A 25,867-nucleotide genomic window follows, 5' to 3' on the forward strand; every position below is an offset into this window, starting at 1 on the left:
TTTTAAAAATATTTAAAAAAAATCCTGTAACTAATTGTAGTTAGTAGAAGCGGTGACTATAGTCACTCATATGACAAAAGTTGAAAACCTGAAAGTGATTTCTGTGAGAAACTGCATCATTAATATACAGTCAACTTCTTCGTAAATTTTTTTTTTTCTAAACAGCAATTATATTTCATTAAATAAGATGATACAAAAGGGGAGGGTGTGATTTTCTAACAAACATCTTAAAATAATAACAACAATTAAAGTGGTGGATATAAAAGAAAATTAGATTTCTACGACCAATTTTTACCAATTTCTTAGTCGTCAGTCATGTCCTACTAAGAGGATGCAGTTTTAAAAGACGCTAATGAGAATATTTGAGAAATGCATATTTGGATATTTGATTTCATGAAATAATTTAAGTTAAAATATTTTATTTAATTTCGAGAAAAGAGAGAACAAAATTTAAATTTAAATATTATAAAATTATTTGAATATAACTTTTTATGTTTAAACGTTCATAAAAATTGTATTGATTTTAAAATTAAAATTAAAATGAAATTTTAAAAATTTTGAAAATTCTCATAATGGCTAAACATGCCCTAAAGAAACTATTAGATAGTCTCAACAAGTGAACGACGCGATGCATATTACATCCTATTATGATATGCATGTAATTAAATTTGCTTATATAAATATCAATTTTAATGTCTAATTAGAAGGTGTGAGTACTACATTATTAGAAAAAATGATAGACTATATTTTGTTGAGTCTAGTAGATTGGATTGGGTTTGGATGCTGAGGTGATCTATGAATAATATTTTATAGATTCCATTAAGACGCGTTTAAATGTAAATAGATTGAGATATGTGTTTAAATGTACGAAATATATTTAAATGAGTTTAACATTTTTATAGAAAAGTTGAAAAAATAGTGAATACTATCAATTATTAGTTTGAGATGAGTTGAGATCACTTTAACCACCAAACATAACTTAGGTTGTGTTTGGATGTTGAAGTGAGTTGAGATGATAAAATATTGTTAGAATATTATTTTTTAATATTATTATTATTTTAGGATTTGAAAAAGTTGAATTGTTTATTATATTTTGTATTGAGATTTGAAAAAGTTGTAATGATGAGTTGAGATGAGTTGAGATGAATTTAGTAACCAAACTCATCCGATCAGCGATTAATTCTTTAATTTGGGACGTTTCTGTACTACATAAAGGGAGATATACCTCTTATATTCTGAAATTCTTTAAAAAATGTTCCTAACAAAAACAGATTTTTCAAATAATGCATATTAAAATAATTTCATGATCAATAGGAAAAAGGCAATATTTATAGTACTAGATTCGTGATCATGATTTATGTGACTTTTTTGTTTTGGTGCTATATTATATACTACAAGCTAACAAAATGCAATTCCATGTGAAGTACTTAATTCATAAGCGCCCAACAAACACAAACTCAAGTACGATTAATTTGTTCTAAAACTAGTCTACCTGATTCAATATGCCCAAAGCGTGAATATTGTTTGTTTATATCGATCCGAACCCTGTACTAATTATCCCATTCTTTATTTTAAGGTAAATAATAATTTATATATTCGTAAGTTATTTAATTAAGTCTTATGCATTTATTTAAAAAAAAGTTGATAAATTTAGAATTTATATATATAAAAAATTAATCTTTTAATGATAGACTCTATTTTTTCAAGATCTTATTGTATATCTTGTGATTGTATCTCGCATTAAACTTTTAATTTTAAAGAAATATTAAACTTATTGATAATGAATAGTTTTTTTTTTCTTTTTTGAAATTTTTTTGAACTTTACCAACGCCAAAGGCCCTAAACTAACATAGCCCGATTTGACAATTGGTTTTAATAAAAAAAATTACAAAAGAAGAAGAAAAAGACATGGATTAATTACACTACACATTCAAATTAATCAAATTGCGAGGCCAATATAAAATCAAAGCCGCAATATTCTCTCCTCTTTGAGACCCAAAAAGAAGATACATAATTAAAATATGGAATTTCTTTGATTACACTCTACCTATTAGCCCTAATCATTGGTAATGTTCGATTTTGGTACGAAAATGGTCCTTTAAGCGAAGGGATTAACATCGATTTTACTGCAAGATATGAAGAAGACAAGATACGGGTAGCGGACAAAGAGGCAAACCCTACCCGCATATCTTTTGTTTTGTTTTAACCTTTTCTTTTACTCTTTGATGGAAAAAGCATTGTATGGGCATATCATGGATGTCGCGCGCAAATCTATTCAGTCTGATATTTTTAGAACGCGTAATCTCTTTAAAAAAAATTATTAAATATGAAATTTATATAAATAAATTATTATTTTTAATTAATAATAGATCTTCTAAGAATATATCTGACATTACTCCGAATTTGATTATTTTGGTCTGCGGGGATATGTATATAAAGCGGTGAACTAAAAGTGACGTTCAGGAGTGGCGCAAGCTGTTGTTTTACTCTCTGAATGGAAGAACCATTCTCTGATTAGTAAAAAAACTAAATTAACTAGCTAGCTAGCAGAATTCGATAATAGCATAAAATTAGTTGCCAGTTATCATTGACCTTATCCGTAAAATGCTGATCTGAAATCTCAACTTTATTCTGCTCCTAACTGTGATGACAATTCTTATAAAAAAACTGTGAGGACAATATATATTTAGTAGATTAATGTACAGCTTCCTTGCAGTGAAAGTAAAACTGCAAAAAGTTAAAAGAAAACAGTTACAGTCTAATTTCCTTGCACCCATAAAGCTTTGCCTTTCTTTTTGGGCTTTGCATTGATCGACAAGCTGCTTGCATGGTAAAATGCAAGTACTGCATCAATAATCTCGTTAATTCTAAAGAATAGTACCGAAGCAATAAATGGACATGCAAGAAGGTCTTACACTAGTAATTCATTTATGCAAGATATAATAGAAATTATTATGCAGGTTAGTTTATAAAAAAAAAGATAAGAGAATCGTCTAAAATATAAAAAAAATGACTTTAATGTTTAATTTAAAATTATCAAAATTCAAGAATGTTAAAATCAACTCACAAATTGGGTTGTAATAACTATAAATCGACAATATCAGAATTTTATAAAAAATAACAAAATTTCAATAATCATACAAAAAATAAATACATAATTTAAAAGGTAATCTACTAAAAATCTAGCTCAAATTAGGTTCAAAATAATTTCCTAAACGATAAATAAAATATTATCGTAAAATACAAAAAAATAATTAAAAATGGGGATTCGGAGGGGAAAACAGTGGATTTTGGACTAAAAAAAGATGCACTCCGAGCGTAACTCACGGGTGGCCTAGACGTGTGAGTCGAAAATAGCTTTTCGAATTGAGGTTATATGCGCGATTCTTACACTTGTAGCCAAAATTATGACAAAAATATCAAAACGTGCCCAAAATTACTCCAATTAAGAAAGGATCATGGTTTCCTACCATCTTTGCACTGATCTGGCACCTCAAGATATTTCAGCGCTATTAACATACAATTTGAAAACTCAATATCATCTAACTCAGATCTTGCATCATTCATTTGAGTCGTCATAAATGCTGTTGTTGTTGTTGTTTTTTTTTTTTTTTTTCCAACTCCATTCCAAAATTTGGATAATCAGATTCTGGTTACGGTTTCTAGTCTGGGTCAAACTATCAATGAATTTTTTCTTTGAAATATAGTTTCGATTTGTATTCAGTCAAATTTCACGAATAAAATTGAGATTTAACGATAAAAAAATCATTTAGGAACTTTATATTATATTGTGTGTGAACAAGGATGGGCTTGCCTCATTTACTACAAATATTTTATGCCAACTAGTTTTTCCTTTGAAAAAAACGGAAACCTAGTCGTAAATTAATCTTAAGTAGCAATATTGAATATCCATAAATTATTTGGTACTGAGGAAGAGAGAGAGAAGAGGAAGACATGATAACACGCTGGCATGCAGCAGCTAGGCGCCAACAACACGTACAGTGTATTGGCAACACATAGTAAAGTGTAAAAGCCGGTATATGTATGTACGTAGGGCAAAAAGAAAAGGGCAATGTTTCCATTGGTTGAACCTCTTCAGGAGTCAGACCAAATTCATTTTTCGACAACTCCAACATTCGAAATCATGAGTAATGACTATCTTCCTGCTTAATTTGTGGTTGACAAAGAAAAAGGCAAGCCAGGTAATAGCTCCTCCCTCCCTACGAGGGCTATGTCGTTCCTGTGAACTCAAAAAAAGTTTGGCACCAATAAATAGTGCATGCATGGGGTCCTCCCAGCTGCAATGGCCAATGGCCACCCTTCCTAGCCAGCCAGCCTGCAGCCTGCCCTCTCTTCTGCAATATTCTTTCTAAACGCTTTAATCATATTAGTGGCTGCTAAACTAGTTCGTGCAGCTGGCTTCACCACTCAATATTAATAATAAAAAACATATTAATCTACGTACAAACCTTTTCAGTCAATAATGGATCGCACTTCCCTTTGAGTAACGTACCTATCCGCCACACCCATTTGCCCGATAGTACGAGGATGACATTCAAAAGAGCAGCAGCTAACTCTTGCTGAAAGATTTTCATGGAAAGTGAAAGTTTGTGGTTTTAAGATGTTTGGTTTTCAAACTCATCTCAACTTATCTCAACTCATCATTACAACTTTTTCAAATCTCAATACAAAATATAATAAATAATTCAACTTTTTCAAATCTTAAAATAATAATAATATTAAAAAATAATATTTTAACAATATTTTATCATCTCAACTCAACTCAATTCAACTCACTTCAACATCCAAACACAACCTTAGGGTACCCTACCCTACAACTTACCGACATGAACTTGGAAGTTTTGTTTCCAATTCTCTGTATCATTTTACTGTGTTGCCTTAAAGATGCACCTGCAGTTTATCTAAGTTTGCTATGAGTCAAATCAAAGTTGTATTCAGTTTTCTTTCTTTTGCACCCCCCCCTCTCCCTCTCGTTTACATATCTATCTTCTATTTCCATGATCTTTTAACTCCATGGGAATAGATCTAATATCCTCTCTGTTCAAAGTTCAAACGCCCCTGAAAAGTACGGTTTATCTATCATGTCTATCATGGTTTGTTTTGTCCTGAGCTATGAGCTAAAGTTCTTTTGTACATGGCCATTTATTGTGCTAATTATAATTTATCGAGTAATGCTATATACAAGTTTCAAATAGACAATTCTCATATAAATTTTTTGTTAAATAATAGACCCTATTAATAAATAATAATTTTTTTATACTTTTTTAACGTGAGATTCATTTTTTTACAAGAATTTATATGTGATTTGTCTATTTAAAATTTATACAGATCATTTCTCTAATTTACCACTGAACGTAACAAAGGCCAATCAGGTGAGCGCGCCCAGACTATTTAATGTCTGAGATCTGTATAGCTCTATGATGTGAAACAATTTCGATTTTCAAATTATCCTCACAAAGCCCTCCCAAAGTTTAGATGTGACTTGAAAGAAATCCTTGGCAAAAGAAGAATATCTCTTTTCACTTGGCTCCCCGTTTCAAAAATTTTTATAGATTCAACACTGCTTAATTACCACTATCTCACGTTGTCCTCTAATCAAATGGTGTTTTTTTAATTCTCTGCAAAATATAAAAATACGGTGAAGGATCATGGATGCACAGCAAGCTCAAAACAGGAGTCATCATCATATTCAGAACTGCTGCACATGCATTGGGTTGTTGAGTCAAAGGGACCTGCGAAGATATGTAACGGTTTGGTGGGGATGCTGAAACAGTGAAACAACATTAATCGGCATTGATGTAGGATTCACGAATTAATTGCTTATTAAAAGGGGAATTTGGGTTACAGTTGGTTCATTTTACAAGGTCTGCAACTGTGCTTTGAAATATGTGTTTAATTAAAAGTGTTAAACAACTTGTAAAGTGGGCGTGGCCATGGAGAAAGCAACTCAGGGACCCCCTAGCTAGGACATAGACCCCGTCGCGTTCGTGCTTCTTCTGGTAGCTGTCATTGTCTCTGTAGAAATTGTTAATGCAGCAACCGGCAAAAAAGATTGATACTGGACAGTAACGCAAATAATATATGCAACAGTTTTTTTGACACCAATCTCAATCTTCCTGGTTTCCATAAAGGCCTATACACAAGAATATTGTAAAGAACTATTGGCTTATAACTTAAATAGCTTGCTTTTAGGTATCCCAATCATGCTCTGAACTCTCCTGGCTCCAAAAATAACTGTAAATTGTCCACACACATACTACAAAGTACTAGAAGTAGAGTATTTCGTAGGCAGTCTTGCTCGTGCTTCTCATTCAGGAGGCATAACATCCAGATAGACGGTACCGATTTCTCCCGACAACTCTCTAATTGCAACTTCTTTTCACATCTGCATAGTTAAACAGTTGATAAATTACTTTTCCATTATTAGGTTCAGGATACCACCTAGAGTTCACTGACTACTACTACCTTGTCCCTGAGGTTATGAGATATCACAGGCCTCGCAGACCTAGAGGTCATAGCACCTTCCTTCATTGGCGATTTAGATCAAAGTTCATGTAGCCTTACCATAACTGCAACAGAGGCAAGTGATATTTCAGAGACCACGGTGCAAGGCAATAATATAGTCAGAAACCCTCAGGTGAGGTCCCCAAATATTTAGGAACTGTTCCTCCTTATAGAAACACAAACAAAATTCATTGTAGTGTCCAAAACCCACTGACCATTTGGAGCTTCTCCAGATTCTGCCTCAACGGTCAAACAGCATACAGCCTTACAACCTGGTCAATCTTGGCACGACAAACAGGGCAACCCCACTTCTTGGTTTTGACCTCGTTCAAACAGGACATGCATCCAACCATGTGGCCACATGGAATGCATGCCCCCTCAACTGGAGCATCCAAACATATCACACATGATGATGCACCTCCATCGTCTTTCTTTTCACCTGTTGTAGCAGATACATCCTTGGCTATTTGGGACGGCAAGTCAACAGGAGTGGAATCAATTGATGGGTATTGAATAGGACCGTCTTCCACAATCTCATCAGCCATTGATGGAGCTGATGGGACCAAACCCGGGTCGGGATTCTTTTGAGTTGAACTAATGTAGTTGTTCTGGGTTTGCTGACTTGAAGTGTCATCTGGGCCATTTTCATGCACTGCCCACTCGGAACTAGTGTTTGGAGCAGGTGCAATTGGTACATCCAAACCACTCTGACTGCTCATGTTCATAGGGTTATTCCCACTAGTGGATGAGCTTGCTTCAGAGCTTGGATGGGCGTCGAGAAAAGATGGTCTCTCCTGTATAGCAGACTGAATAGAGGCACTGATAGCCATTGCCATTGCCATTTCCAAATCTTCAGCAGCTGGTGGTGCAGTGGCTGGAACAACTGGGGCCTGATTATTATGCAAAAATGCAGGAGGATGCATTGCCTGCAATGTCCCACACAATTATTCATTATTAAAGGTGAAAAAAATGTCCAAAGCATTCAAGCATCCTCATAAATATCTACTAAACAAAAGTCTCCATACAATTATTTTTATCAGTAAAAGTCTCCATACAATTTTCAACACGTTCCACATATCTTAGCAGAAATATTCCGAGTAAAATGCTGAAGTTCCTAACCACATGAAAATTATTAAAATAGTCAGATATAATACTAATTCAATCAGGGAACACACAGTGTAGTATTTTGAGAGGCTCGTTGCCAACTGAGGATATATATTAGCAAGCAACCAATCTACATGCACGTGCACAAAATGCACACACATAAATGTCACATGCTACAATATTTTGGCCAAATTCTGTCTGCAGGGTAAACAAGTCCAGCCAAGCTGAACTTTGAGCTGTTTGACCAAGTAATGTCATACTAATTATTTATATTCTGCATGGGCCAGAGAACCAAATAATGGAAGCAAGGTCAACATGACAACTCTTAACAGTGTATGAAAGTTCCAAGCAAAGAAAATTATACTAGGGAATTGGTAAGGCTTCATATACATGAGGTGCCATGGAAGGCTAAATAAAAAAGAGGTAAGCCACTTCTGAGCTGAAATTGAATTAAAGCAGGAGAAAAAGTAGCTGAAGGCAGATGATAGGGCATTAACGCCCTTTTATTCCCATGGAATGGCTTCTCTTTTAAAACAAAACAAGATTAAAGTCCTTTGATATCTTATGCAAAGAAAGCTAAATAATAGTGAGAAATTTGGTTTTCTCCTCCAAAGATTCAATATGCAACTTCGAACAGTCAAACCTCTTATTCTTTATACGCGCATGTATCTTACATTGTGAAACATTTTCACAATTGTCGCACCATTATGCCACCATCATTGTGTATGATCTTTACTGGTCAACAACTCACTTTTAGGTATAAACCAAATCATTGTGTTGAACCCAATAGCGAAGCCAACTTAAAGCACAGAAAGGGCAAGTCTATTTCCTATTAGGTTATTATCTTAAGGTTTGGTTTGGATAATGAGTTGAGATGAGATGAATTGAGATTGTTAGTGAACAGTAGTGAGATATTTGAGTTGAGATGAAATGAGTTAAAAATGGTTCAAGTTAAAATGTTTTATGGGGTTTTGGGAATGGAGAGAGAAAAAGTTGAATAAAAATATTATAAAATTAAAATATTGTTAGAATATAATATTTAAATATAATTTTTGTTTTGAGATTTGAAAAAGTTGAATTGTTTTTTATGTTTTGTTTGGAGGTTTGAGAAAGTTGTTATAATTAGGTAATGATTAGATGAAAAAATTGAAAAATTGAAATTGATAAGTGCTTTTGTTTGTAGTGTTTGAATATTGAGATGAGATGTGATGAGACGAGACGAGACGGGATGATATGAAAGCATCTCTCTATCCAAACCAGACCTTATGTCTTATGTCATTTAGGCCACAATTATTAACTGCATGTACTGGTAGTCATGCAGAACAGCACGCACACATAAAAATATGTAATATATGGCCTCAGTAAGGAATATTTCAATCATTTATCACAACCTCCGAGCCCTTACCCCTGCTTATGATCATAATGCCTCAAGTTACATATAGAATTATGATCTAGTGCAACTTAGCTGGAGGAAAAGCATCAATCTTACAGGCTTTGGAAAAGGTGCTTCCACATTTATGCTTAAGGTAAGCAAATCATGGAAGTTATTCCAATACGATTACAAGAAGTTGTAAATACTTGTTTAAAAAATATTCATGATTGCTTCATACACTCGTGAAAGGCTGCGTTTGGATGCCGAGGTGATCTTAGATGATCTGAGTTGATCTATGAATAGTAGTGTTTTGTGGGTCCCATTGAGGTGTTTGAGGCTTCGTTTGTTTTTATAACTCATCTCAACTCATCTCAACTCATCTCATAATTACAATTTGCTCAAATTCCCACACAAAATAAAATAAACAATTCAACTTTTTCAAATCCCAAAACAAAAATAATATTAAACAAATATATTCTAACGATATTATATTTTTTTTTGATAAGTAAGAGATAAACTTTATTGATGTGATCTAACGATATTATATTAAACTTTTAACTTTCCTTTCAACTCATCTCATCTTATTTGCGAACACAAACGAGGCCTAAATGTAAATAGGTTGAGATATGTGTTTGAGTGTATGAAGTTGGTTGAGATGGATTTAACTTTTTAACGAGAAATTGAAAAAGTAGTGGGTCCCATTAATAATTGATTTGAGATGAATTGAATTGATTTCAACAACCAAACGCATCCTAAGGCCTTGTTTGTTTTCCAAAAACATCTCATCTCATCTCATCTCATCTCACCTCATCATTACAACTTTCTCAAATTCCCACACAAAATAAAATAAACAATTCAACTTTTTCAAATCCCAAAACAACAATAATATTAAAAAATATATTTTAACAATATTTTATTCAACTTTTTAACTTTAATCTCAACTCATCTCATCTCATCTCATCTCTGAAAACAAACGGGCCCTAAGTCTCACGTAAGAGTTCTGCTCTTGCCTTACACATCAGATGGAAGAATAACATTCATAAGAGAAGGGTGCATGGTACCTGTGGAATTCCCTTGCATGCATCAACAAACCATCGAAGTTGTTGTTTGTCACTTTCACTAGCAGGTGCAAGCTTAATGCGTGTTTCTGCAATGGAAGCATCCTAATATCAACATAGAAATTGGAAAAGCGAACTCACAAGCATAACATAAATAAATAAATAAATAAATAAGATTTGATTTTTACCGAGATTGTATCAGGCAAGACTACTATGGATTTGAGGCTGGAGAACGGAATTGGAATAATAATTTCCCAACTTCTACTAAACCATAGAGGACAAATAGTCTTATGTTATGTGCTTCTTGAATTCTCTAATTGTTAATATTCTTATCGCAACTATTTATTCAATTTTATTATTTCAGTATAGGTTTGAACAATTTAACATTCACTATACTTACGCCTAAGTTTTCGAGGGCTACACCTCGCCTCTCGGGAGGTGTAAACACATCGTCTCCGCCTCCTGCCTCTTGACACTATGCACGAACATAAAATTAAATTATGATAAAGATACTATTATATGAGACATAAAATCAAAGCTTCCCAAAGGCAACTTTCAGAAATGAGAAATTACTGGTGGAGGTATCATGTACTATCACTGAAGGATCAGACTGGAGTAGATTTGATTCTTCCAAATTGGCTTTCCATAATGAGATAACTGCACGTGGCTGGGCAACCTGTTCATTCATCAAATGCACTATATAAGGCTATTGAAAAAAGAGACCCATTAATTAAAGACAGAAGCACAACATAATAATGAGAGACACATTATTGTATCAATCAGTGAAAACAGGCACTAGATATATCGCTTCACAATAGGCTAAATCCAAAGATTGTACAATAAGATAGCGAAGATATTAGCAAGACTCAAATTGGGTATCTTTTTCATAACCCAAAATTGCTTCAAAGTACCCACAATAAAAACTGAAAAAAAGGAACAGGGAAAATGGTGCTTCACAAACTTCTGAGAACACATAGCTTCAAGTGGCCATTGATACAAAACCAGACTAATTGCAACTATAGAGAGATATTGAAATAGCAAAACAGAGGAAGTGAACCAGAGTTGGATGCATGTGAGACACCGGAGGGATAGCTACTGCACAAAACTAAAAGACAAGCGAAGATATGATCTGCTCAGGAGAAACCCATAAAATGGAGAAATTTTGCAATATAAATTTATTTGCATTAGTAGAAGAACGAGAGGTAATAGCATATTTGACAGCAAGGTTTGCTCCAAGGATCATCTTACAAGAATAAGTTACCTGGTTTCATTTTTTCAAAATTCTAATCCCAGGAAATTGGGGTGAAAAAAAAAAATAATAATTTGATCATGAAAACCATTGTATTGAGCTTGAAAATTAATTTGTAGTCTTGAAACAAAGCCTGAGCCCAACAGGTAACATTAACTGTGATGAGAAAATAGAGGACCAACTCGACTTACAAGAGAAAAGTATGATCTAAAAGTGACAATTGTTTTTTATTGGCACCGGGTGTCCAGGAACAGCGTCCCGACTAATGGTAAAAAAGTGACAATTACATTTTAGGAGTTTTGAAGCATTAAGTTGAGTTAATTTAGCTTAAGAAATTATTTAGAAGCATCCGTCATAATTGTGCCTAAATTAATCATATGTGAATCAAATTCTTGGGCAGAATGGTTAACAAAATTTATTATACCTGTAAACTCGGGTATATTGCAAGCTCCAACTTAAAAGGCTTCATAGGATTACGTGAACCACAGGGTAAAACGACAACCCAACTGCAAGAAATACAATACTAACAGGCATGAGGGACTAACAGTTGTGAGAACACTATCCTATAAATAGTCCAGAAAACAAGGGGTAAAGAAAAAACTGCATCAATGCAAGCATATGGCAAGTCCAACCATAAAATTAAAGAGGGTTTGGGGGGCGGGGCATAAAAAATGAATGGGTAAAAATCAACAAGAATAAATGTACAAGAAATCCCATGAAACCCACACTTTTCTTGAGACTAATTGAGGTGCCAATACTTCAAGAAAACCTGGCCCATAAAGCTCCCGCAGCCAACCAGAGAATAAGCAAATATGACCCTACAGAGAAATGGAAAAATATATGCTTTGGGATTAAAAGAAGGAAAGGAAAATTCTTTCCAACACTAAATTTCTTATAATATACCTCAATGGCACGAACTACGTTACTGTGCCCCTTGGCCCTAGCAACATCAAGAGGAGTTTGGCAATCATCATTCATTAACAGCGCATTCGCTGAAAGTTTTGCAGAAATGATCTATTAGCGTACCAAAAATGGGAGGAAGCACCATATTTGCTGGTCTACCCTAAGATTTAAATACAATTTCAATAGCAAATCTTTGCTGATATGATGAAAGTACAGCCCACCTCCATGCAAAAGTAGCAACTTCACAGTATTTTCAAGGCCTCTTTTAGCTGCATGGTGTAAAGGAGTTCCAGCATGGCGACCTACAACAAGTTAAAAAAATTGATGGATGAAGTGAACCCAAGATGACTCAGCACACACGCACATGCATGGATCTGCAATTATATGATATCTATAATTAATAAAAGCACGCATGGGCTATTAAGCACTAAAGATGAGTTTTTCTATGATACCTTAAGCACGAATTTTTAAGCACTAAAGATGAGTTTTTCTATGATACCTTAAGCACGAATTTCTTCATTCAACGAATGTAGCAAGCATAAGTAATAAAATTGTATCAATTTGTTAGGAAAGACAGCACAGATCATAAAATATTAAAAAGTAAAAAGCTCAATACCAGGTCGATAAGCATTGATATTGGCGCCGAGCTCTATCAAAGTTTTTGCAACGTTATAAAGGTCCGGATTCAAACATGCTACAATCAAAGGGGTTTTCCCCTCTCTGTCAATCCACTGCACCATAAACCACCAGAATCAACACCAATCCCAACAATCACTCTCACCAATTACACATATTTTCCAAAACCACCGTCCGCTGAACTACCAAAGAAAAAGGGTAAACCAAGGTAACTATGAGAACTATGATCGAATTGTTTTGTTTTCACGGAATTACCTCGAGGCCTGCACCTTCTCTGCAAAGGGCTTTGATGCCCTCCGCGTTCCCATAATTGACTTGCTGGTAGAGCAGCTCTTCCTTGGATTGCTGTTGTCCCATTTTGAAACCAAGAGCGTGAGATCCCACGGGTTTTGAAGGAAAAAGTAAATCTATTTTCCAGGAAAAAGTAAATCAAAATAATACACGGATCCACAAGTATAGAGGAAAACTCGAGCCTTCTGGATAATCAAGAGAGAAACCTCCAGGATCACAAAGACGTTTCGACAATCGAAGGCTAATAATGGAATAGAGATGGATAATAATAATTAAATATATTTATTTTGATAATTAATAATCGGGTTCTCATTTCTTAGCAAGGAAGGATCTTTGGGAAGTCAAGAAGGAAATTTCCAAGTTCTTTCCCTGAGAAAATTACGTTAGGTATTGTGGTTGTGAATGTAACTTATAATTTTGCGGCTTGTAAGTTGGAGAAATATTTTAGTCATGAAATATTTTTTTATTAAAAAACTATTTATTATTCGACAATCATACGTGTTGTATAGATATTTTTAGAGTAAAACTAATATGCTGCCTCACTGTGATCGCTCCTTTTTACCGCTGATTAAATTTTTTTTATTTAATCATTAAGAAAATAATTTTAAATATATTAATATATATATTTTTTATTTTTTAAAAATATAAAAAAAATATAAAAAAAAAATGATTGGACATACCAACAATAAGAGAGTAGCCGGCATAATAGCCCACTCATATATTTATCTATTAATAATTTTTTTAAAATTTAAATTATGTTCTGCCCTGTCAAATAAAGTACCTTTGATGCGTTTGAAGAAAATGTATTAAGGGTACTTTTTAATTTATTTGATATAAAAAAGGATTCAATATGTATCACTTAAATAATCTTAAAATTTAAAATAGGTCTTTATTATTTTGACATTAAGTCTAGTTTGTTTTTAGAAAATATCTCATTTCATTTTATCTAATTATTATAATTTTTTTAAATTTTAATACAAAATAAAATAAACAATTCAACTTTTTCAAATCTCAAAACAAAAATAATATTAAAAAATATATTCTAATATTACTTTATTCAATTTTTTAATTTTAATCTTAACTCATCTTATCTGCAAAAACAAACGAGGCCTTAAATAACGCAGTGACACGTCAGATCTTGGTTGGCAGATCTACTATATGTTACTGAGTGGGACCGCGCATGATATTATTAATAAGTACTTAATCATTAAGTAAAAAATAAAAAAATAAAAAAAATCATAGCGGTAAAAACAAACGGTAGACACCATTGGTAAGAGTAGTATTACTCTCCTCTTAATTCATTTTGATGCAGTTTGGACATCAAGTTGAGATAAGATGAATTATGATGAAAGTTAAAAATTAAATAAAATATTGTTATAATATTATTATTATTTTGAGATTTGAAAAAGTTGAATTGTTTATTATATTTTATGTAAAGTTTGGACAGCAAGTTGAGATAAGATGAATTATGATGAAAGTTAAAAATTAAATAAAATATTGTTATAATATTATTTTTTAATATTATTATTGTTTTGCGATTTGAAAAAGTTAAATTGTTTATTATATTTTATGTAAAAATTTGATAAAAATTGTAATACTGAAATGAAATAAGATGAGATGAGATGAAATACTTTCACGGACATATTTTATTAATTTTCTCCTTCAGTTTTTTCTCATTTTTTCCTTTTTCAATGATGTCAATACTAGCATGAATTCTTTTTCTCATTTTTTTTTTCGCCATCCCTACGTTGATGAGAAAAATATGGGACTAGTAGTACTTTAGCATTGGCAGACATAATATTATCTACGGATACAGACAATTGATACCAATGAACATGAAAATGGCATGCAAAGCAAAATAGATTGATGCTTAAACACTCAGAAATCCATCACACCATCTTTAGCAGTCAAAATTCAAGATGTTCGTGATAATTAAATGATGATATTTTAATAAGAAGCCTCTATGGAAAGCCTGAAAGATCAGATTTTAAATGTGAAAGATGGCTTAGCTGCATTGAACACTCAGGGAATGTACAACTATTTTGGCAATGAGAGCTACTACTGATTTTGTAACGTTATCATCTGGCAAAATTATCAGCATAGTACACTTTCAAAACCAGAGAATGAAACATCACAAACAAGGCTTTGCAATGGCTTTGTGAAAAACCTGGAACGTTCATTTTCTGTACAACCGTGAAGGTTTAAGTGCCAGGTGCCAAAAATAAAAAATTAAGAACAAAACGAATGAAAGAATTACAAGTAAGCTGTACCATTCATCTCAAATTAAGTCATCCCTAAGTTGTTCAGAACACGAATATGTTTACACCTAATGGATACTTAATGCTGCTATTCTAAGGCAGTTCACCACGTATATCACAGAAGATTTAGTTATAAATCTAATTAGTTTGGGAAGATTCTGATGCCTCGTTATTTTCCTGATCGGCAGGTGCTGGAGTGCCAGATGATCCTTCATCATCAGCAGCAGGTGCTGGAGTGCTAGATGATCCTTCATCATCAGCAGGTGCTGGAGTGCTAGATGATCCCGTTAAAGTAGGGCTTGCTGTTGGACTGTATCTCCTAACTACTCTATCTTTGTTTTTATTCCACCATTCCTCTGCCTGGTGCTCGTCAAACCTTCGTTTACTGAAAAAGGTTTGGATGCAGATGCATAAGCCATGAAGATTGAATTCATTAGATACATTATATTATCATCAACAATTTCTTCAGAGGATGGAAACACACAGACAGACAAATATGAGCAATAGGTAACTCAAAGGAGCTATATCTGCTTTAGACATATGTCAAACACCATCACTTTATACAAGTTTAGACAGAAGCATAATACATGCCAAACACGTCCATATGCAGTAAAAAAAATGTTGAAGATAATTTGTAGTTTTGGGTAATTTCTAGCTTACATGGTGGAGGCACACCTACATACATACTGTGATGGGCTTAAATGCAAGTAATGAAACACTTGAGAACCAAAATGCATAGATATATGTGAAAATGAGCTAGGCATGTGGGAGATCACACTGTACAAAAAGTGAATTATTTGATGTTTTTTGTTGGGTCAAGTATTTACTCGAGTACCTGAATCTCACTCGCTTAAAAATTTTAGTACCATCTCGAAGTAGAATGACTGTAACATAAACACCGGGTTCAAATTGTTCAATGATTTCTTTTTCTTCATTCCTCATTGTTGAAGATCCAGGCAATCTTGAGCCAGTTTCAGAGCTTGGCTGAGATAGAGCACCTCTTGAGTTAGAAACAGATGGTCTATTACTCCCCTGAAGAATATTTCTCCCATTCTCCATTACTCTTGCTATATCTGCATGGCCTTGAGTCATTTTATCTCGCATCTTAGAAGACCCGTTGAGGGAGGATGTTATATGAGATGCGTATTGTTGGTCAGACTCCAAGTCTTCAGGCAGAGATGAAGATATATCAGATGTTTCAGTTGTGTTTAGAAAAGCTTCAGCTTGAGAATGCATGGCTTTAAAGGTTTCACTGTCAGAAACCTCTGGAGGCGCCTTCTCTATCACTTCCTTCAACTGAAATAAAAAAGTTTAGCACAAACAGTCTAATTAGCATGATTAACTAATGATTAAACCAATATAATAAAAGGGGGAAATACAATTATCATTTCATTCATAGTTTCGTTTCCCCAACAATGATTCAATTGCATGCCACTCAGATTTTGCAATATGAACGGAATGATCTAATCTAATCCTATTATTTATAAAGAATTTTTTTTTTTTGGAAGTAACAAATACAATTTTATTAAAACGAATGAAATAGACGAAACCCATGTACATAGGACATATATAAAAGAAAAGACCTAAATACATTCTAAGAAGAAGAAAACGACAACAAAAAGTCATGAGCTGAAGCAGAGAACCAATGCAATAAAGAGTGCACAAAAAAATTCCGAATTTCCTCCAAAGTACACTCTTTATCATTAAAACACCACTTGTTCATTTTCAACTAAATACACCACATAAGACACACAAAGGAACCATCCACCAAGTGTATGGCCCAAGCTCGAGCTCTATCAAATACTACATATGGGCTAGGTTATTGGGCATGATTTATTTGCACGATCAGTCTCTGTAGTTTCTCTGTAGCCTTTGGCATACATCCTGTCAACTAGTCTTGAGCCCCCTTTTGGTGCCTTCAATTAATTCTTACTCATTGATAGCTAGTGGGAAAAAAAGACGAGTGGCAAAGAAAAACACTGAACCTTTAATTTTATTAATCATATTCGTCATTAGATTTTCCATTCACAGGTGTCAGAATATTTGAACCCTTTCAGTGATTCTGTCAGTACTTTCTGCTGGAACATAATCATATTTGTTGCATGCTAAGATAATTTAGTTTTTCAGTCGAGAAATACAGCAGCCCCTGCTGGCTGCCTGCATCAACCAGCTGTTCTTAAATATGAAATAGAAAAAAGCAGACAGGTCCCAGAAGCATGATTATTTTGTTTCACTAAATTTTCCAGTAGTATGCAATTTCCCATCATATAGGAAATCTATTCCTAATCATATAGGAAATCTATTCCTAAAACTTTGGTTCGCGTTACATCTGGGCTACAACCTGGAGCATCCTTCGTATTTGAAAGACCCATCAGTTTGAATGAGGAATTTGTATTCAGCAATTAAAATACCTGTTCTGCAACAGACTTGACAAGTTCCCTTGCTACTCTATACTTGGAAGATTCCTCTTTAGCTAATGAAGCAGCTTGTCTAGCATTTCTATGTAAATTCTTAAGCTCCACATCTTGTGCATCGCACTTTTGCTTCAAATATCTAACCTGAAGTGAAGGAGAGGAGAAAAGGAATGAAATTATACCTGAGGGACAGCATCACAATTTAAATCCCAAACCAATAAAGTAATAGGATGAAGAGAAGAATGTTATATTTACAAAAGGTACATAAATCTTACATCGTTTTGCAACTTCGAGACTTCTTGATTCAGTAGTTCATTTGTCTTCCTGAGACCATCAATAAGACTCCTAGAGAATGGGGGAGTGCCAGAGCGTGGAGGGCTTGGTTTCCTCGAGTATGGTGAAGCAGGTCTTGAGTTCATGTGGAGATGAGGCGGTGACGGCCTAACAGGCTTCAAAGCATTCTGAAGAGCACTGAACGAACTTGGAAATGCAATATCTTTCAGTTGTAACAGTGATGGAACTTGAGAAGCTCGCACAATAGAAGGAGAATCAGATCTAGTCCCAGGACTTCTGGACTTGATCTCATGGTATTTGACTGGTTCTGTAGTGGGAGACAGCAAAACCCTCGACGACCTTGCCTCTACCCAATCTAATCTTTCCCTGGAATCTACTGAACGGCGAGGGACTCTAGTTTTTCTATTTGTGTGAGAAGTGTAACCAACCTCAGCAGTTTTAAGTTTTGTATAGCAAGCATCACATACACGATGGGGTTTGCCAGGAGTTGGAGCCAATGCTGCTTTCAATGCCTTTCTTGAACTACAAGCATGACAATGCACCAGTCCACAATTATAACAATTGTGCCTCTTTCTGGTAAAACCAAATGCTTGCCGACAACCAGAGCAAACGGATTGGTCTGCTCCAGAGACCCATTTATGGATGCATATACTTGAAGTAAAGTTTGAGCCACAATATATATTCTTTACATGCCTATCTTTTAAGGCTTCAACTAGTGTTGGATATTTCCGGTCTTCTGTGTTCCCATGTCCCAATCTTCCATTAGCACCTCTCCCCCAAGTGTATACTTCACTTCTAGATGTAAGGACAGCAACATGATTTGCCCCACAAGATATTTCTTCAACAAATTCACCAACCAATTTATCTTGTACCAAGCAAGGTACCCTTCCATCAGAGGTTGGATTGCCGAGCTGACCATATGCAGTGTCACCAATGGTAAACACATGACCTGATGTAGTAAGGCCAACAGTCAGTGTATGTCCACAAGCAAGCTGGTGGAAGTTATAGTCAATAAGTGAAGAGACACAGGTGGGAAGAAGATAAGTGTCCTTGCTTCCATGGCCCAAACGGTGTTTGTCACCGTCACCCCAGGTGAACAACTTTTTAGACGAAACATTTGCACCAGTCTGGCCGATAACCTCTACAATGGCCGCAGTATGCCATACTCCACAAGCAATCTTAATAGTCTTCAGTCCACTCAATGATTGTACCTCCTTGGGATATGAAACACTCTCGCGGTCTCCATGTCCCAAAACACCATATGTTCCATCACCAAATGTGAACAATTTTCCATTGGAAGTTGCCAATGCTGAATGCCATGTGCCACATGCAACAGATAAAACTTGAAGTCCTTCTAATGGACCAATAACCCTTTTAGGTATCCAATGGCTAACATCTGTTCCATGACCAAGAAGTCCAGCATTATGGGTACCATCACCCCAAGTAAACAAGTCACCAGATGTAGATACAGCACAAGTATGATACTCTCCACATGAAACAAAATCTACATTAGTAACTGCTAGGAACTCAACAAGATGGGGGCGGCTATAGTCTTTATCAATCCCATGACCAAGCCTACCCCCAGATTCCTCTCCCCAGGTAAAAACCTCACCTTGCCTTGTTACAAGAGCAACATGTCGCACACCACAAGCAATCTGGTGAACATCAAGAACAACATTAGACTCCAAGGGCTTAGGAGTAAGCACATCAGTTTTTGTGGAAATTTGACTCATAGAACCATCATGTGAAATCCCATCGCTCAATACTTCCCCCCATATGTAAATATCTCCCAATGATTCTATGTCATCTGGTCCAGATCCTCCACTAGAAGTACTAGGATTGCTGGAAACACTAAAACGAAAACCATCTCCAGAACTTGTTCTTATTTGCATATTTGCACGCACTGAATCCACATCTGAGCTTTCCAAGCTCAACGAAGATTCACAAGAATTCGAAACACGAGATCCCCAACCTTGAGCAATACTTGAAGTGAAATCTAGTGTTGCACCAAAAGAACGGCCGTTCTGAATAAAGTCACCACTTTTATCTAGCTAAATAGGGGAAAAAAAAAAACTAAATTAGATGTTCTGGAAAAACTTCACCACAAACAAATGTTCAAAAGTAGTTCAACCACCAATGAGTTTTTACATTCTTCACATTTGTATCAAGATGGTTCCATAAAATGCATGTATAGTGCAAAATATGTCATAAAAGCTTAATATGTCAATCAACATCTAATATTAGTTAAGTTGGTCTAGAGTACAAGATTAAAGCCAATTTCAAACTAAGTTTTAAAGGAGCAATGTGTTATGATAAAAAAAGGAGAAAGCTCTCGTAAATAAAAATCTAAACCCCCACTGGTCAGTATAATGGTTAAAAAGCATGAATATTAGTAGCCATTGAAAAAATAGTATTTTATATTTTTTTAATTGATTTATATGTATTTTCATGTTAGAAAAATATTACTTTAGTTTATATGATGGATGCAATTCCATAAAATCTTAACAACGGTTACTAAAATTTTTCTCTTCTGGAGATATATAATCTAGGAGTTGGTTTAACATATCATTGAAATGTAACACCCAATGCAGTTTCTTGCCAACCAGAACATTGAACTGGAAAAACAACTCATAGAATTCTAGAAAATTACCAACCAGATTACTTATTAACAACTGATTCCTGGATATCATCATATCACTTAAAATGAACATAAGCTTAAATATGAATCTGACTTCCCAACAAGGAAACAAATTAGTTTCAACCAAAATAATAATTATTTAATGTCCAAGATTATTAAAAGTGTTGGAACACAATTTTCAACTTTCAACCACAAGGTAATGGAAATCTTACAAAGTATATATTGTAGTTAAAAAATAACTCCCTCTTTGGTGGATTTGTGCTAAATGGTAACTCACATCCTACAAAGTACATAAAAAAAAAAAAAAAAAAAACTCCCCCATAGATGGATTTGTGTTAATGGGAACTCACATCCGAAAGATGACTCCTAGTCCTTCTACTATGCTGTTGTCCGGTAGAAATTAATGCCTTAAGGCCTGCAAACCATACCTCTGTCTCAACTTTGTCTTTGCAGATCTATAAATATAAAAAGAAAGGATCTGGAGATGAACTTTTCATCAAGCTGACATAAAACAAACCAAAATGATTAATTGATCTTTACTAACCAGATCAAGTGATCGTTCCCCGTTATTATATAGAAGGGAAAATGACAAGTAATCCTTTTCAGGGCGCAAATATCGTCTAAAAACAGCCTGTAAAAAGTTGCAAATAGAAGTTAGTTCATGCCAGCTTTGGGAAACAAAATTCATGACCTATTTCAAAAGAGATCGGTTCAGTGATATGACTATATATCATCAATTAAATGTCAAATAGAAGTCTTTAACTCACAGTTCTCTGTCCAGGGATAATCCTCGAGACTGAAGATAATTTCAGATTCCTTTCTTCTCCTTGCGAGTACCAGATCAGTGTTGTTTCATCCTGTTGATACAACAAAATGTAAAGTCATTCATACACTATACTTGAGAGTTATGTCGTGACTATCCATACTGGAGAAGATGAAGCTGGTATTTAGAGATCACAACACATCTCTCATTATGACAGTCCAAACTATTTGAGTCTACTTTGTTCTGCATACACATGGCAGCTAACAAACGTGACACATTACAAAGAGTTACAGCAGGCACAAATTCCACTAGAGTCATAATTGAGTCAACATCCTTCTTGCCAATGCATCATAACATACATACTCTCAGCCCCTCTTTAAAAGGGTCATCTCTCTGACAACAATCTGATCATTTCTAATTTTTTTCCCCAACTGAAAGTAGCCTATATATGCATGGTGCATCATGTCTAGAATGAAGAATTTTAAAAACATGAAAACAGTATTTGCTCTCATAGAAATTAACTCACCGTAGAAATTCTGAATGGGCAGAACTTAGGCTTCCCTTTCCGACTATACTTTATTAACTGAGTACCTTTTTTCAAAGCAATGAGCGCCTTCAAAAGAGGTGAAAAAAATTAAAATAAATAAATGTTAAGAGCACTCAGACATGCCAAGCTTTATTAACTTGTAACTACCTGAAATCACGCGTGTTAACAGCTCTGCGTTAGTGAAACATAAAAAATGTTCAAAAGTATTACAAGTGATAATTGCAGTGACCACATAATAAGGCATACAATAAAAAAATTCCACCAGGTAATTAGTAGCATTGATCTATTGTTAGCTTTTGATAACCCCATACAGAAATGAGAAATGTTAATTTCCATATGGTAGCTTTCCCATATATATTATTTTTCTATTGCTTGTATGTATGAACTGTTAACGTTTTTGGTATGCTTAAAAATCCAAGCAGGTTTTCCTACTTGCATAGTAAATCTCCCATTAATCATAATTCTAAGCTTTATCACCAGCCAATGTCATATTACAATTAGAAAAGTAACAATTTTATACATATTTTTGGCCTATATATATATGCAACACATAAAATCTAGGTTCTTATTCCTTTGACACGAACAATTCACATTAGGAAATATCACTTCAGAGAAATGATATACACGCTAATGACTTCTACAATAATAAAAAAAAATGCATATTGATGAAGCGGTGGCACACCCTATGCACAAAATGAACGGAGATTTAGTAGTGACCTGAGTTGAGATGAGTTGAGTTCTTTATGAATGGTAATGAGTTGAGATGATGAAACGAATTTTGTGGGGCCCACCTAAGATATAATATGTGTTTGGATATTAAAATGAGTTTAGATGTATTTATGAAAAGTTGAAAAAAGTTGTGGGTCCCGCATGTAAAAAAGTGTTAAGTTGAAAAAAGATTGTGGGTCCTATGTGTAAAGAAGCTTTGAGTTGATATGAGTTTAGTGATTTGAAAGTTGAGTGTTTGGATATTAGACTCAGTTTAAAATTAGACTGAACTGAGTTGATCTACATTCCAAACAGGGCCTTAATTTGCAGTAGTAATTAATAGTCTTCACATTATGAAGTCTATCAAGATTTTGCAAGAGTTATTTACGAAAGTTTATCGTAGTTCAAACAATTAACCTTAATATGTTTAATACGTTTTATACATATTACTTGTGTTTAACACGTCTATATGTATAATACTTATAATACGTATAATTCTTATGTTTAATATGTACAATACATATAATACTTATATTTAATACATTTTATATGTATAATGCGTATATTAGTACTTATGTTTAATACTTGGACAATACGTATAATACTTATATTTAATACATTTTATATGTATAATGCGTATAATAGTACTTATGTTTAATAAATTTAATACTTATGTTTAATACTTGGACAATGCGAGGATGACTCTCAAACTTGCGTGCCCACCAAATATGCCCCCTATTGCAATAAATTGCACATTTTTTTCTTTTTTTCTTTTAAATATTGTTTAAACATATTTAAACATTAAAAAAAAACATAAATTCAGTAGTAGTCATTTCCTTAACTATTAAAAAAAAATAATTAAAAATAAAATAAAATACACAAGGGGGCATATTTGGTGAGAAAATTTGGTTGTCATCCAATCATTTTCCTTAATAATTATGTTTAACACATTTTATACGTATAACACTTATGTTTTATACTTATGTTTAATACTTATATTTGATACATTTTATACGTATAATAAGTAGAATAGTTATGTTTTACACTTATGTTTAAAACTTATATTTAATACGTTTAATACTTATGTTTTATAAGTTTAATACGTTTTAATACTTGTGTTTAATATGTTTTAATACTTGTATTCAATATGTTTAATATTTATGTTTAATACGTTTTAATACTTATATTTCATACGTTTTAATACTTGTGTTTAATACGTTTTATACATATAATACATTTTAATATGTTTTATACGTTTTAATATAGTGTTTAATATGTTTTATACGTATAATACATTTTAATACGTTTTAATATGTTTCATGAAAAATTCTACTCATTATCCTCACACTACACATAATTTTTTAATTTTTTCTCTTACCAAATGTGTGGTGTATGGATGATGAGTAGAATAATAAAACCAAAACAATTTAAAAAATTAAAAATTAAAAATAAATAAAAATAAGTGTGGTGTGTGGGAATGATGAGTAGTAAAACTTATGTTTAATACTTTTTAATATTGGGTTTAATACATTTTATACGTATTGTGAGGCGAGCTGTTCCCAGTGATGGGCCCGACCGAACAAGCCCAGCCCAAGCGGTATGGGTGGGCCTAAGGACAGCCCGATAAGAGAACATGATGGCCTAGGCTGGGCCATGAAGGGCAAGGTCAGCCCATGAAGCTCACAAAGAAGCAGCAAGGCAGCACGCATGGGGCATGGGGACTAAGCTAGGAGTCTTGACACGTCTACTGGCTGACAAGTTGTATGCACAGGGTCAGGGATAACTCAGGTCCTTGATCGCCAACGGTTGGACAAGACCTGGAAGGTGGGAGTGCCTGACCGAGGCCACACCGCATTTAATGAAGGATGAATGCAGGCATGCCATGGCAAGGACCTAGGGTTGTTAGCGGTTGACACGATCAGGCATGGATGGCCTGTCACATGGCAGGGAGTTGGCAGAGGATGTAACTTGGGTACGGAGTGGGACCACCACGATCAGCCTGACAAGGGATTGCCCCTACCAGGTATAAATATCTCCCCCTCGGGGGCAAAAACACATATATACCTTGGTTGAAACTCACACAGACGACACATTCAGAACTCAAACTAACTTAGGCATCGGAAGTATCTCCCACCACTCCGAGCTTTCATTTCCTCTGTGCGTAGGAACGGGCCAACCCAGAAGAGCGGAGTTGCTCGGGTTGTGAAATATGACATCAACACGTATCATACATTTTAATATGTTTTATACATTTTAATACGTTTTATATAACCTATTGTTTTTTAATACGTTTTATACATTTTGTAGGTATAATACTTATATTTAATACATATAATACTTATGTTTAATACTTTTTATAACAATACCAAATGAAAGGACATAATAATAACCATATTCATAATTACCATAATTAAAATCACTATTTAACCCTTCAATTTTCAGAAATTACATTTTCATTTTCATTTTCAATATCCTTTTATTTTGGCATATGTTGTAAAAAGTATGCAGGATCTATAAATTTGATCCTGGGTCTACATTGGTGTTCATTAAAAAACCCTCTGAGAACATATCTATACAAGTACACTGGAAAAATCCTCCTTATGAGTATGTTTTAATGCTAATAAAACCTACGACATAAAAGACCTAATAAGCTACAATGACAAGTTATATGAATGCATTGTTATTTAACAATACCATGATATATACATTTGATTGAAGAAGATAACTACTCCCTCAATTTCATCTAAACTAAACAGAAAAATCAAAGGAAAAAAGAAAATTAAGGTCGAGTGAAGGGAAACTGACTTGCTCAATGTCTCGCTCATGTTTCCCATGACTAGCAAGATCTGCCATTCCATCTGAAAAGACAATAAGGAAAGCGCGGAGGACGAAGCTCAACCGAAAACTGCATCAGGCGGTAATGCGGCGGCGACTTTCGAGCCCCAGTCTTCATAGATGCATATGCTTTCTTCTTTTATGTTGGCCTCTCATCAAAATACTCACTACACTCAAAATCACGATTTGCAAAATGAAAAGCAATGAAAGGGAAAAACGAAATCACCACGAGAAACTCAAATCTCAAAGATCACGACGTCACTCTGGGTGTA

At 34.2% G+C, this 25,867-nt stretch overlaps 2 protein-coding genes across 4 annotated transcripts; both read right to left on the reverse strand.

The window, feature by feature from the left end:
• Nucleotides 1–6,069: 6,069 nt before the first annotated feature.
• On the reverse strand, nt 6,070–13,549 carry LOC109005273 (putative E3 ubiquitin-protein ligase XBAT35). 3 transcript variants are annotated; one of them, XM_035691968.1, is made up of 11 exons: nt 13,103–13,549; nt 12,828–12,942; nt 12,433–12,513; nt 12,212–12,300; nt 12,035–12,126; nt 11,733–11,814; nt 10,633–10,735; nt 10,460–10,534; nt 10,063–10,148; nt 6,741–7,451; nt 6,070–6,406 (listed from the first exon to the last, which is right to left on the reverse strand). In XM_035691968.1, the coding sequence occupies exons 1-10, from the start codon at nt 13,202–13,204 to the stop codon at nt 6,774–6,776; spliced, it is 1,503 nt and encodes a 500-aa protein (XP_035547861.1). In that variant the 5' UTR covers nt 13,205–13,549; the 3' UTR covers nt 6,070–6,406; nt 6,741–6,773. The 3 variants fall into 3 exon arrangements, with proteins under 3 accessions (XP_035547861.1, XP_035547863.1, XP_035547862.1); XM_035691969.1 differs by lacking the exon at nt 6,070–6,406 and adding an exon at nt 6,423–6,590 and having other exon boundaries at nt 13,103–13,508; XM_035691970.1 differs by lacking the exon at nt 10,460–10,534.
• A 1,858-nt stretch (nt 13,550–15,407) lies between these two features.
• LOC109007178 (PH, RCC1 and FYVE domains-containing protein 1-like) lies at nt 15,408–25,867 on the reverse strand. The gene is made up of 9 exons (XM_018986746.2): nt 25,566–25,867; nt 22,032–22,118; nt 21,510–21,599; nt 21,287–21,373; nt 21,093–21,197; nt 18,086–20,155; nt 17,808–17,954; nt 16,232–16,692; nt 15,408–15,781 (listed from the first exon to the last, which is right to left on the reverse strand). Exons 1-9 carry the CDS (start codon nt 25,611–25,613, stop codon nt 15,535–15,537), a joined length of 3,342 nt encoding a protein of 1,113 aa, XP_018842291.1. The 5' UTR covers nt 25,614–25,867; the 3' UTR covers nt 15,408–15,534.

The sequence above is a fragment of the Juglans regia genome, chromosome 7, assembly GCF_001411555.2.
Source record: "Juglans regia cultivar Chandler chromosome 7, Walnut 2.0, whole genome shotgun sequence".
Lineage (NCBI taxonomy): Eukaryota > Viridiplantae > Streptophyta > Magnoliopsida > Fagales > Juglandaceae > Juglans > Juglans regia.